Source organism: Lactuca virosa, chromosome 9 (genome assembly GCF_052849685.1).
Source record: "Lactuca virosa cultivar CGN04683 chromosome 9, Lactuca_virosa_CGN04683_v6, whole genome shotgun sequence".
In the NCBI taxonomy this organism is placed as follows: Eukaryota; Viridiplantae; Streptophyta; class Magnoliopsida; order Asterales; family Asteraceae; genus Lactuca; species Lactuca virosa.
In genome coordinates this window covers 247,925,585-247,940,551 of record NC_136434.1, presented here as the reverse complement: position 1 = coordinate 247,940,551, position 14,967 = coordinate 247,925,585, and the positions used below count along the sequence as shown (strand labels likewise).

The window sequence follows — 14,967 nt, the reverse complement described above, 5'->3', positions numbered from 1 at the left end:
TTAGGATGAAGTTTCTACTAATCCCACTAATTTTCATTCCATAAGACAAGTGATTAGAAAGTTCTTTTTCTAAGTGGTAGCTATATGGAACTTTAAGAGCTTAAGAACAATAAACTAAATGCATCATAGTTTGGAACTAGCAAATTTCAATTGTTGTTGAATCTGCTCAGTGGTTGACCAGAAACTAATAAAACACATAGAGATGCATTCATGTATGATTATCAAGTATGGGCTTGATTAATCTTCCTCGATATAGTTTAACTATAAAGAGTAAGTGAGTTTTCAAGGGAGAAAACATACATGAATGAAAATCTTTCCAAGATTTAAGCTAACATCTCAAAGTAAGAATCTTCTGTCTTATAAGTTAATTACATAGTGTGATTTAATTATGAATCAAGATGACTCTTGTGTTTTTCTACAAAGCTAGTGGGAGCGCAGTAACATTCCTAATGTTATATGTAGTCGACATATTAATTCATGGAATAAGGATCTATATAGATACATAATGGCAAATTAAAGGATTAAGTAAAATTGCATTAATTGTCAAGGATCTTAAAGAGCTTAAGATAAAGGACTCTGAGAGAGTCATCTTGTAAAATACCATATGACATGACTTTGAGTAAAATCCTAGTGCAAATGTTTTTGAACTAGATTGTATAACGTATGCTGATGCAATTGGATTAATCATATGTGTCATGGATATGCATAAAGGTCAAATAAGTTGTATGCATAGAGCATGTCTAATGATACCAGTATAATCCGAGAACAAGTCATTGTGTGACTTATAGGAACATTCTAAAGTACTTGCGAGAACTAGAGAAATATTCCTAGTCTACAGAGTATTTAAAAGAAAGTTATGTTTAAAGTTGTTACACATGTGCTAAATTTTCAATAAGATTGAGATGACTCTCAGTCACAATTGGGCGTGTCCTCATTATGAATGAAGAGATAGTTACATGGATAGTGGTTCCATGTAGATTTTAATTACAGTTACACATCAGAGTTAGAGTACCTCGTGGTTTGGAGAATCACGTACAAAGATGCTTAATGTATAGTTCATTATGCTATGAGTAATCCCATTACACAAGTATTGGTATCTAAGTCATATTCAAGCATCTAATTCATTCTCAATAGTTTTTCTTTATATATGAGTTATATATATAACTGAAAATGATTGTATTCGCAAAGTTTACACAAATCAAGTTTCTCAAATCTACTGAACAAAGCTGCTTCATTAGCTAAAGCATGAAAGTCAAGTTGGTGCTATAGAGCATTGTTGATACAAGTAGATGTATTTGATTGAAATTTAGTATTTGGATATTGGAACAATAAAGAAACATATATTGTAATGAATGATATATTGGATATGAGTCTTTCATTAAATAATTGGTGTGTTCTATATTAGCATGTTTAAATCCTTGAATAACTAGGTTATTCTAAATGTCCATAGTCGTTCGTAGTTGTGGGAGAATCTATGAGGTAAGACTAATATGAGTGGATTGATGGATTCTCATGGAGATGAGAATGGCAAAGAGTTGCTACCAACTTCATAGGTACTTGATTGGGAGAATAAGTATTGGACTTGACCCGCATCAAAACCACTTTATGGATCGTGGTCAAGAGTGATGTTTTGATCAAGGTTGTATCTTTTAATCTTAGACATGAGATACATATTTAGGACTTGAGGTGTAGATATTGTTGTGCTTAGACATGGTTCAACGTTGTTTCGTAAAGGGGCAGTCATAAAGGTCATCGTTGGGTATGACATGAACTGCATTGATAGACGTATGTAGTCAAGATGATCTTTGTATTCTTAGACCTGAGATGCATATTTGGGACTTGAAGTGTAGGGATTGTTGTGCTTAGACATGGTTCAACGTTGTTTCGTAAAAGGCAGTCATAAAGGCCATCGTTGGGTATGACATGAACTGCATTGATAGACGTATGTAGTCAAGATGGGATTTGTCCCTATTATTCGTTGAGAGTATGACATCTAAGGTCTTAGTTAAAGTTGAAATGTAAATGAGATTGATCGCGATCCATATCTCATGTTCGACATGATGTCTAAGACAAAGGAATAATAGATACCACACATTTAGTAACAATTGCAGCTTAGAGCTCCTGGAATTGGCTGTTGATGAGATGGCACCCTTCATATGTTGTTAGGGGCAGTAGCCCGTTGCTAGACGTCAGCTACTAGGGATGAAAGTGGATCCAAACCCGGACCGGATGGACCCGGACCCGGAAAACCCGGAACCGGTTAACGGGATTTTGTAGAACCGGAAACCGGACCGGTATATAGGAACCGGTTCCGGTTCGGTTCCGGGTACAGTTCCGGGTAAAGTGGGTCTAGAATCGAAAAACCCGGAAACATCAAAGTGGGTAGGTTGGAACCAGATAAAGTGGGTTTAAAACCGGAAAACCCGAAAAAAACCGGAATTTTTTGGTAATTACTTACTACTTAGTGGGTTGAACTTTGAAAATTTTCATATTGATATCCCAACTTTGGGGGACTGTAACTCATTGAATATGAAACCAAAATTAACAAAATTATAGTCTAAAATCATGTACAAACTCTAAAATACACTCTAGAAAAAACCGTATGTCAATCCGACTTTAAACGAATGAGATATGGATGTGTTAACATTTTCACATAATACAAAGTACAAAAACAAATAGCTGAAAAATTGAAAATTTTCAGTTTTGATATCCCGACTTCGGAGGACTATAAATCATTGAATGTTAAACCAAAAATGACAAAATTATAGCGTAAACTCATGTACAAACTGTAAACTACAAGTTGGAGAAAACCACATGTCAATCCGACTTCAAACGAATTAGATATGCATGTTTTAAAACTTTCACCGAATACAAAAAAGTTGAAAAACTAAAAACTTCCAGCTTTGATATCTCGACTTTGGGGGACTGTAAGACAATGAATATAAAGCTAAAAATAGCAAATTTATAGTCTAAAGTCATGTACAAACTCTAAACTACATGTTGGAAAAAACCACATGTCAATCGGAGTTGAAACGAATGAGATATGCATCTTTTAAACGTTTCACAAAAACCGGTTCCGGTCCTAAAAGTGGTTCCGGTTCCAAACACCGGTTCCGGTTTTTAGACCCGGTTTACCCAGACCCGATGGACCCAAACCTGGATTACCCAGGACCCGGATAAAGCCAATTTTTAAACCCGAAACCAGAACCGGTTATATATATTTCGGTTGTAACGGTTCCGGTTCCAGTCCGATTCCGGTTCCGGTCCGGTTTTCCGGTTCTAAATCTCATCCCTATCAGCTACTGTCTATGTCAGTCTATAATGAATCTTGTGCAAGTGGAAGATTGTTGGATCTATATGCCCAAGAATCATTATGGGGTGATATTGCTAATAATATATGATCCTATAGGGTCACACCTTTATCAAGTTGGCACATTTCGTATATTTATTATTAATATGATTATTAATATATAATATCGGTTCTTGTATTTTAATTAGGGAATAATTATCGTTTTGTGAAAATAATAATTATAAGAGAGTATTACTAGTTATTATTTCATATGGTATAAATTAATAAGTCATGCACAACATTTTGGACTAGTTGGATTCTTTTGTCTTTTACCTAAAGACAAAGTTTATATTTTATAAACTTTGAGTTTATAAAAAATAAAGAATCTTACTTTTTAAAATGCATAATGATGGTGTAGGAGGTTGCTTTTTCAACCTTCCACCTTTTGTCTCCCATGCTTCTAAAGGCTACCATTACTTTAGATTATTTTAATGGTTAGGCCTTACTCTTCATGGGCTATATAAGAGATACATGAGGCTTGCATTTTTTGTAAGAGTGAAGCTCTTCTTTCTTCCCTTCTTTCTCTCTAAATATGTGAGCATGAAGAAGCTCTTTTCTTTTGAAGTTTTAGTGCTTTGCTTTGGTGATTAGAAGACCTCTTGAGTTGTTCCCTTTAGTGCTTAATTGAGTTAAGCACTTAAAGGCTTTAGACACTCAATAATACAAGAAGGAACTAGTATTCCAAGTGCCTTACTCTTAATGGTGGATACTTGTAGAGAAGATCATACACTTTGATCTTTTGTTATCTTCATCAACACCCCAAAACCAAGTGGGTTCAAAGGCTTCAAAGATTATCTCTAAAACATCCTATGGTTGGTTTTATTTCATTCTAACCTCTATAAACGGATCCATGATAGTTCGGTTTTGTTATGAACTAAAAATAAAGTCGTTATTTTTAAAGTCTTCCGTTGCCGGTTTTTGTGAAAAACAAACTTTTATTTCGTATCAAAACCCAACACTATATTCGTATTTAAATTATCATTTTGAGGATTGCCACGACGTGGTGGAGGTACCACCACGACGTGGCGATGCGAGAAGGGTTCGCATGTTTCATTTAAGCCACCACGCCATGGAAGTATTGGTCACGACGTGGTGGACGGCTGACGTAAAAACCCTATTTTTACGGGTTTGCTCCCTATTTAAAGGAATGGGGAGGCTAGGGTTTGCTCATCCTCAGCCTCCATCAGCCCCCTCAAGCCCTAAAGAAAACCCTAACCACTTTCCTCCATTATTGAGCTAGTTTTGGTATTCCTTGAAGCTAAAGAAGGAAGAAGGAGGAAGAAGGAAGCAAAGATCAAGCAAGCAAGTCTCTATTCTTCACCTTAGCACTCTTTTGGACCTTTGTAAGTGTCCAAGACTCGATTTTTATCATGCTAGGTTGATAGATCTAGAGTTTTATCCCATAAACTTCTTGTTCTTGTTAGTTGGGATGGTGAGATCTCTTAAAGTTTGCAACTTTATGAATCTCTAGGGCATTTGGTGTAATTTTGCCTTGGATCTGGAGTTTGGTTGGGTTTTCAATCCATGCATGAGATTTAGGTCATAAACCCTTATTTTGACCTAATATGGGTTCAAAACATGCATTGGACATGCATGTCTATAAAGCACCAACTTTTAGGTTATTTTTTATGCTAGAATCACTTGTGGAAAGGATGGACTTCATAATCTATGGAATAAGTGCTTATTGGCTAAGTTCTTGCATTATTAAGCCTTTTAGGACTTAGAGATTTGGGTTTTGGACCTTTTGGGTGGTCCTAATGGATAAAGTTAGAAACTTTATCCTGGTAGATTACATTTTGGACCAGATCTGAGCTTTGGAGCTCATAGAATTGAAGAAAACAGCTTAATATATTAAGTTGTTGACTTGTTGGAACCTCGGCTACCACGGTGCGGTCCTAGGTCACCCCAGCGTGGCGGCTGGGATTTTCCTGACTGTTTGGTCGTATGTGGGCCACGACGTAGCCAAGGAAGGCCACGATGTGGCGGTCAGCTAAAGTCAACTCTGGCTGCTAACTTTGACCGTTGACTTTTGGTATGGGTTGACTTTTTGGTCAATCTATATTTTTAGAAGGAAGACTTAGGGTTTGCCTTATGTGGATTGTTAAGAGGTGTTTTGCACCTATCTTTTGGCAGGAGAGCAGTTAGCTATGATCAGCACGATTTTGAGCTGTGTGTTAGTCGGCTTTGTGATTCAGGTGCGTCTTCTCACAATACTTGTGGGTCGAAGGCACCAATGTCGGCCCATTGGATTATGTTATAGTATGCTAGATGTCTTTGTGACTCTTCCATGTATTGTATGTGTTTGTATGTATACCGGGCAGGGCCTGATGAGTGTGTTAGGTGGGGCCCATCACATGTTACTGACAGATCTGTTATGGGCGGGGCCCGATGGTTGTCGGGAAATGCTCATTGTATGTATGGTATGTGGTATTTTGGGAAACTCACTAAGCTTTGTGCTTACGGTTTATTTTTATGGTTTCAGGTACTTCCAGTTCGAAAAGAAAAGGCCCAACGTGACTGCACAGCATCCCTGAGAGTCTTCCGTATGGCAATTAATGAAATTACTCTGATGTTCAAATAATATATTCACTGTTTGGAAGACCTCGTTTGTATGATTTATTGTTTTTAAAATAAAAATTTTACTATGAATTTTTGGGACGTTACAGAAATTGTCTTCAGAAATGAGTTTTTCTCGTAATGCAACCCGTAAAAACTTAGTGCAACCCCTGACTTTTTTTTCTGGATCTGTCACTGATAAGGATAAGCTTATACATAGAGTAATTGTGACAATTAGTAAAGAAATTAGTCACGTAGTTCTTTTAATTTACTAAGACTGTCTATTGAAATAACATTAAAGTAACGTTTTAATTTTTTTAATTTAACGTGGTAGTAACTATTAACTAATGCGGCTAAATGACTTATATCATGATCTTAAAACTGTAAAACACTAAATACAATTGACAATTGTAATATACAATTAGTAAAGAAATTAGGTTCCGTAACTTAAGGCAACCTAATTTTGTGACTTGTTTTTAAGATTTTGCATTCCTATTCCCCTAGACAGAAAAATGTCATAGCATTACATGTAACCAAACCAAACAAAACATGTAAGAGATTTTAATTCCTTCACTGATTTAAGTTCCTTGTAAATATTCTAGGAACCAAACGAATCGTGTCCTTGGAATTCAAATGTTAAACCTAAAGCATACAATATGTAATAAATAAAAGACGATGCGATGCGATGTGAAACCCCTATTATTAACAATTGGGTCTCAAAAATTCATTAACTGATTTAAAAACAAAACAAAGCAACAACCACTAAACTCATGACCAGACTCAAATTCACAGCACATACTTTCTAAACCTTTCCACAATTACCAGGGACAGGGAGAGGCGAGCCTTCCCCCCAATTATCAGCTTCGGCAGCAATCTCAGGGGAGTCTTGACCCCAATTATCAGCAACAGCAGCAGGGTGTTGGTGTTCCCCCCAGGTAGGGTTTTCACCCCAATTATCAGCTCCTGGCACTCCATCCCCCCAGTTATCAGCTCCACCCCAACCATCGGGAATCCGAGTCGAGTAGTCTTCCCAATTATTATCTCCAGCAGGTGGCTGAGGATGGTATTCTCCCCAATTATCATCTCCGCCATTGAAATTTGTTTGGTCTCCACCATCCCCATCCCAATTGTAACTAGTGTTGTTGTCTTGCTGTGTTTCACTTCCCAGATCAACGACGTTATCTTCCTTTTCAGGAAGAAAGCAGCCTTTATAAGAATCGTTATCAGCACAATGCCATAGGAGCTTATTCCAATGTTCATCCTGCCATGCCATTTTTATTTTCATTAATCATTATTATTCAATTTCATCACCCACAATAAATCAATATTATAGAATAAGCTTTTTGGAATTGCAACCCAGCATCCTACTTCCCAAAAATCTACCCAATTATGATCAGCTTGATTTTTCAATATATCAAACTACAATGGTTGCCTTGATAAGCAAAAACTTCAAACTACAAACTTGTTTTTCATCTGGTATAAGCTTCACTGTGAATTCAAAGAATTTTTAATCTCACAAGTGTTAAACGCAAGAAACCATTTCTACCAATTCCAAATACAGCTCTGCATATTTGGCTAGTTTTTTCAAAGTAAACAATTGAAAATACAGAGATATACTTGGATGGATTTTTCAAAGTGCAATGCCTTAATGAGAAAAAAAAAATAAAGTACAATGTTGTACTAGAAAGAATGGAAAGTAGGATGCTACAATACACAAAATAAATGAAAGTATGTTGCATTCTTAACCCATCTTAAAATTCAAATGTAAAGAAATAACAATGTATAATGATTGAAGCATTGTACTTTCCTTTATTCTTATTACAACATTGTACCTTCAAATTACTTCTTCTACTTTCAGCTATAATTATAATGGGTAGGTAGTTTATTCAAAGTAAAATGCCATTTGAAAGTTTGACGCTCTAATGAAAGTATACTAACATTGTACCTTTATTTTCTTTTCTTCTTTATTACAGCATCTTATGTATATTCATGTTAATTGGCTATTATGGCATTGTAGTTTGAAAATTTTACACATGATAGCAAAATAGCAATGTAGTAGCTGTTTTAAAAAGTAGTAGATTACAATGAATGGTATAGTAAGATTAATTTGAAAGTAGAATGCTGTAATAAGAAGAGAATGCTGAATTACACACATAAACTTAGGGATAGAAGATTACCTTGCAGATTATATGTGGATTCCCAATAGCAATCAACAAGGATCTTGCTCTAGTAATGGCAACATTAAACCTTCTGGGATTACTTAAAAACCCCAAACAATGTCTCTTATCGGTCTCATTGTGTTTGATAGTGGATCGAACAGTAGAAATAATGATAATTTCACGTTCCTGCCCTTGAAACGACTCGACTGTCCCAACCTTAATCTCGGACCCCACAAAAGTTTCAAGTGCCTTACTTATCTTAATCACTTGTTGTCTATACGGTGTTATAACCCCAATATCATGTCCCCTCACCCCCCTCTCAATCAAATCCATTATAACCTCAACTACCTCACTAGCCTCAATCCGATTAAACCAAGATGGGTTATTCCCTTCCCGCTCATCAACCCCTTGAACACCCTTAAAAACCACTGGGAATTCCGGTTTCGGGAGAAAATCCTTCCAACTCAAAGGGTACAAAGTATCCGCTTCTTTACACGAGATTAACTCCGACTGATAAAACAATTCCGAAGGAAGCGATAGAATCTCCAGGTGGCATCGGTAATTCCGGACCAGCTTCGTCACGTAATTCTGATTGCCATTCTTGTAAAACTTCGATTCACAGAGCCTCTCCATATACGATCTCCCTAACCCGTAATTTTCAGCATCTTTAGAAAAAATCACAGGCCCCAGCTGCACCGGGTCCCCGGCAAGAACAATTACGGTGTCCCGTTTGTAAAAATGTGAAATCGGAATCATGGATTCCGGCTCGGATGCTTGGGCCGCCTCGTCCAAAAAGATGTGCGAGAAATGGCCCATTTGGAGACCTTCCGCGTAAAGAAGAGACGCGCTTGTGTAAGTGGATATTATAATCCGATATCTCACAAGATTTTCGAATGTCGGACAACTGAAGATCATCTCTTCATCATCATAAGAGCAAAACTGGAGATAATCGGGTTTGATATCATCTAATGACCGAGCTTGTGCATTAAGCCGAAGTAGATCGCCTTTTCGAATCTCAACTCCATTTTCTTTAACTATGCGATCTAATATATGATCCGCAGCGTTATTGGAAGGAGCACAAACAAGAATCTGTGTGTTTCTTCGGTTTTTGTAAAGCTGAAGAATGGCTTCGGTTAGAGTGACGGATTTGCCGGTTCCGGGGGGCCCGTGGATGATATAGGGGGGGCCGCCACGGCAACCGATGATCATTTCAACTGATCTTGTTTGTTCTTCGTTGAGGCTACATGATATTGGAGTTAATCGGCGGGTTTCTATGGATCTTTGATTCGAGGCAAACTCCGGAAAGAGAAGGTCGGAATCAAGCTTTCCAGCGGCTTCTATGGCTTGGTATAATCTTCGCATGCCTAATCTGTTGTATTCGAATTGTACGTCGTAACGGTCACCTTCCGAATGGTAAGAGTGGAGATCGTCGTGAAACGATAGGTGAACTTCTTCTGCCTCCACACGTAAGATGTGCCCCTGTTGTAAAGATTATACATTTATACTAATATGCTAAATAAAAAACAACAGCTACCAACACACTTTTTTTTTTGTGTATTTATTATAGTATCCTACTTTCATTTGTATTCAAATGAAGGCATTGTACATTGAAAAACTGCTGTGTATTTGGATTACGTTGCATTGCTATAATTGGTAAACTTTTCAACTACTCTGTTGTAATAGGAAGAAATAAATATAGAATGTTATAAATGAATGTATGTTGCTATTTCTTTCATTTAACCAAATTCGTCCCTACTTGTATTTGTTTCTATTACAGCATTGTACTTTTAGTATATTTTTCTAATCGACCCATTGAAGAATTTTATCCCATTATAGCACTGAAAATTGCTTTGAATTTCGATTAATTGGTAATATTTTCAACGCACAACGTTATAACTGGAAGAAACGAAAGTAGAATGCTATAATAAACAGATTAATGAAAGTATATTGCTATTTCTTGCATTAAACCCTAGGAGTCCTAGAACATGTATTTTTTTGAGATAATGCAGAGATTTATTTTTTTAGATATATAGTTTATCTGAGGTTTCATCTTTTGACCATATAGATATAATACATGCATATTATAAGATCCTACTTTTATTTACTTCTGTTACAGCATTGTACTTTCAATCACTTTATTATTTAAACTGTTGTAGTTACTTTGATAAATGTATCCAGTTATAGCAATGTACTCCCAATTTTTTCCTATTAGGACATTATACTTTGAAAATAAATCTAAACAATCATAGCAAAGAAAATTGTTTTGTATTTGGATTACATTGCTATAAAATAATTGATAACTTTTTAAAAGTACAATGGTGTGATAGGAATAAATGAAAGTAGAATGCTATAATAAACAAACAAATTGAAAGTTCATTTAAACCTATGAAGTCAGTCATAGAATATATGTATTTTTAGAAATAATATAAAGTGAAATTTAGTTTTATGAGGTGAAACGAACCCTATACAGAGGAAATGCATTGTCTTCATTTTGGGATGAAGGCTTTGCAATAATGAAATCTCCCTGAACAAGCGATGGTCTTCTCTCAGCAAGACCCGGGACTTCTAAAGCAAGGAACCTGTATTTTCTTCTCAGAGTCACATTTTGCATGTCATACATTCTCATGTCATCCTGAAATTAAAAAAAAAAAAAAAAACAACTCAACCATTTTAGAGCTAATAATAAAACATCATATACTTCTTAGGTGCTTTGCTCTTTCTTTTTGAGTTAATGGACTTAATAAGAACAGGTAAGCTATATATATGTTAATACGTGTGTTTCTTTTTTGACTTGAAGCAGAATGAATCGTTAAGAAATAAAGACAGAGTAATGAGATTTACCTCATCAATTCAAAACCTATCCCTGTTAAGCCAATTCAGTAATGAAAAAATAAATAAAAAAGTTGTGGGATGTTACCTCCAATTTCATTTCCTCCATAATAATCAGCGTTTTAAAGAAGGCAACATAATTTTTTCTGGATAAACCTTCCATTAACGCATCAGGAGTGGTTTTACTTTCAATCATATCCCTAATATTCTTAGGAATCACATATTCAGAAAGCTTATATCTGTAAGATCGGCCAGTAGCCTTAGCAGGACGAGAGGTCCTAATAACTTTAACCCCTGCATTATCTCCTCCAGGGGTATATAATTTGGGAAGTAATGGCTTATTTCTCCTTGGTCTATTATACGGCTTGTTGGAAGTTAATGAACGCGAGATCTTATCTTCAGCCATTATAAAACCCATCCTTTCGATCCTATCATCATCCACATTGAAGTGAACAGCAGTTGTGTGCAGACCTTTGCTCACTGGTTTACATGATAGCCAAATGGTCAAAGTTTTGCCAGGTAGCAAAGTCCTATCTTCCAATGAAAATGACTCTACAAACGATTGGTCATCTGAATCGGGTGAGGGGGGTTCCATCACCGAGAGGGTAAAACAGTCTTTTGGCTTAGAGTCGTATATCTCAACTGACCATAGAGTTACTGCTTCGGTGGTTGTGTTCCTGATAGTGACTGGATTGAAGATCCTTTCATTTACAGCTACAAATTGAGGCTTTCCTTCCACTAAAGGAAATGGAGCAGAGATGATGATTGGACCCTCGGTTCCTTGGTCGTAATTATAGAAAGATCCATCATTTGCAAAGTCTACATTGCCAATATCTCCAACATCACTAATTACAGACCGTGTTTCATCATTAAAGTTCACAGAACCCATAGTTAGATTTTGAGAAAACCTAGATGTGTCTTCTGCAAATAATAAATGGTTAGCATCTACACATTCTTGCATGTATAAAAAAACAAAACCTTACTAAGAATTACACCAACAAAGAAAATAACTGAACTAAGATTTTGTAGCATGTAATACTTGTTAACTATATGATTCTTCTTTCTCCATCCATGTATAGCTCGAGCATAAATCAAATATAAGTTTGAATGGCTAAACACCTACTCTTTTATTGCAAAAAAGCCTATTCATTTACCCACAACAACTTGTAGATAGTAAAGGCTTATCTTGCCTATCAATGATGCATAACTTTATTCTTATAACGAAATATATGACGAAATTTTGTGATGATTGTGAACTATGTAAGTATGAACCAGCATAGGTGGATAGATAGTATAGATAGCACATTTGAAAACGATAGATTGAGAATAAGAGGTTTGATCAGAGCAGTAGCCCCTTGATGTGTGATGAGTTGGAGACTTTGAGCCAACGAATTCATGTATCATTCCCTTGTGTTTGGGATTCATTGCTAGAATCCCTTCTAATCTGATCCGATTTTTCAGAAGCTGTCCAGAAAATGAATATGAAGAAATCATAGGATGAAGAATGATCCTTGCTAGTTGAAGATCATCATAGTCATGATTCAAGCCCTAAAGAAAAGAAATATACTAGGCAGTTTAAGATCTTTGGATTCACGAATAAGCCTTTGTAGGTGCCAAAAAACAGATTAAATAAGATTCAAACTCGAATCTTAATCAAAATTCCGATGAATTTATAGATACAGAATGTACCCTAGCTAAGTGATTCAAGTCCATTAACTTAATATTCAAAAGAAATCGGCCGTCAGAAATTAGAAATCCAACCAGAATCAACTAGGCTCCAGTTGAACTAAACCTGAAAAATCAGTCTACAAAGATTTTTAAGGGAAACCAAATGTGGACAGAATAAAGTAATAATCAAATCCGTAGATTCATTAATCCCCTACTTTTGGAAGCATGCATACTGCGTACGGTTTTGCGGGGTAATGTAAATTTCTCATAAACGACAAAAAACTAATACAGTAATGAAGAACTAGAAAACCTTTTGCAATGTGGTTGATACGTCTTCTTCGCTAGATCGATTCCCTTATATGCTTCTTCACTTTCACACTCAATTCATGATTCTTGATTCATTACTGGAATCGCGTGTAGAATGAGAAAACGTTAAAGCGCTAACAATTTAGGGTTATTGTTGTTCACTGTGGATGAAGTGCTGAACTGGGGTGGTTTGGCGGAGGGTGTCAACGTACGGGGGTGAATTATTCCCCCCTCTATGGCATGTAAAGACTTCCTTCTATATTTTATTATTACTTTTATTAATATTATATTATATTATATTGTAAAGTATTAATTATATGAGTATTTTAATCGTTATAAACAATCGATATCAAAGTAGTGTTTTTTACATAATAATATTATGGATTGTTCGGCACGGAGCGTTTGAGACCTTCTAGCTTCTAGCGTTTGACAAAACGCTCTGTTTTGAACAGAAAGTCTCGTTCGGCACTACAAGCTTCTAGCGTTTAGTTTAAACAAAACGCTCTAAATCCAAATACTACTTCATGTAGCGTTTAACAAAACGCTACCCGCTACAAGTTATCCGCTACCAGCTAATTTGTCGAACACGCCCTATATAACAACTAACATGTTGCTGGTGCTGGAGCCTGTAAGTACTGATGGCCCATCTATAGCCCAAAACGTTATTTCAGTGACATTGGACACCATCATAGGCCATATTTTTGAATATCAATACAACTAGGACCGTGATAAAAATATTTTTCAAATTTTGTAATTTAACTCCATTGTTTATGGTTTCAAGAATTCAGACTTGGAATTAATCTTGATTACAAGCAAATTCAAGATTGCTAAAATATAGAATATTTTTGCTTTATTTTGTGTTTTTTTAGACAATAATTAGGCTAGTGACAGTGCACTTTTCGTGTGTATCTCTTCCTTGTAGAACTGAACATCTTTATATAGAGAGAGAGAAGAAGAATGAAGGAAGGAAGTAAATGTTCGGTTATTTTTACATGGAAAAGTCGCAGTTGTTCCTAACAGTTGTGACGGTTGGTCCTTGTAGGAAACTAACTACCGGCTATATATGTAATATATAGATTCGGTTTAAGGATGGGGCATTTGCCACATATCCTTTGCAAGGTGTAACATCTACTTTTTCTCAGGTATTTGCGTTTAAACCCTTTGAGTTATGAAATGTTTGCAAATTGGGTCCCTAAAGGCAAGTTATAACCTTTTGGTGCAGCTTGAGTACGCTGAGCGTACTAAGCCCCGCGCCAGTACGTTGCGCGTACTTATGTACGTCGGGCGTATGTGGTTCAGACCAAAACTCTAATATTTAGGGTTTGTGTACTATTTAAGCACCATTATAGCCCCAAGACCTTTCCCCTTTATCAACCTCCATCCCAAAATTGACCCTCCTTGCAAATCCTAGTTCATTTTGAGCATTTTGAGATTTTGGAGTGATTTGTGTGCTTCCTTGTTTGTGAAGAAGGACCTTCAAGGAGTATGCTTTGCTCTCAAGACTTTTGATCCAACATCTTCTCTTCATTATGCACCATTTGGAGGTATAAAGCTCCAAACTTGGCTTATGTTTCTTTAGATCTTAGTTAAGCCTTGATTTTCTTCCTTTTTGTCCCAAAGCCTAAATCTTGGTGAGTAAGAGGTACTCCAAAGCCTCTAAGGTGTCCTTTCAGACGTTTTAAGGCATTTTAAGTCATAAAAATGCAAGCTTGGACCTTGATTTGTCCCCATGCAAGAGTCAGTGTGTAGAAAAGGGTTAAGTAAGCTAGGTTTTTAGTGTTAGGCTTCTTGTAGCCATGCAAAGGCATAAAGTTTGCAACTTTATGGCCTTAGGGGTCTTAGTAAGTTCAGATCTGAGTTTTGGTCATAGGGTCTTAAGGCATTAAGACCTTAGCATGAGTTTTGCCTTAGGGATGCTTACGTTGGACGTAATTCCCAGTACGTCGCGCGTACTGCACCCCCGTCACGATTTTCCCACTTCTGTCGAGTACGTTGTGTGTACCAGTTGGTACACCGAGCGTATGGCTCAGTCAAGATTCGATGATTTTGGGCCTTTATCATTGGGCTTTGCTTGTTGGGCTTGGACCATAGATTTTTATG

The 14,967-nt window shown here is 36.4% G+C and overlaps 1 protein-coding gene across 1 annotated transcript; it reads right to left on the bottom strand.

Annotated features, from left to right (window-relative positions):
• Window positions 1-6,457: 6,457 nt before the first annotated feature.
• On the bottom strand, window positions 6,458-13,099 carry SDE3 (P-loop containing nucleoside triphosphate hydrolases superfamily protein). The gene is made up of 5 exons (XM_079070684.1): window positions 12,872-13,099; window positions 10,982-11,814; window positions 10,526-10,696; window positions 8,083-9,543; window positions 6,458-7,166 (listed from the first exon to the last, which is right to left on the bottom strand). The coding sequence occupies exons 2-5, from the start codon at window positions 11,780-11,782 to the stop codon at window positions 6,708-6,710; spliced, it is 2,892 nt and encodes a 963-aa protein (XP_078926810.1). The 5' UTR covers window positions 11,783-11,814; window positions 12,872-13,099; the 3' UTR covers window positions 6,458-6,707.
• Between the last annotated feature and the right edge of the window lie 1,868 nt (window positions 13,100-14,967).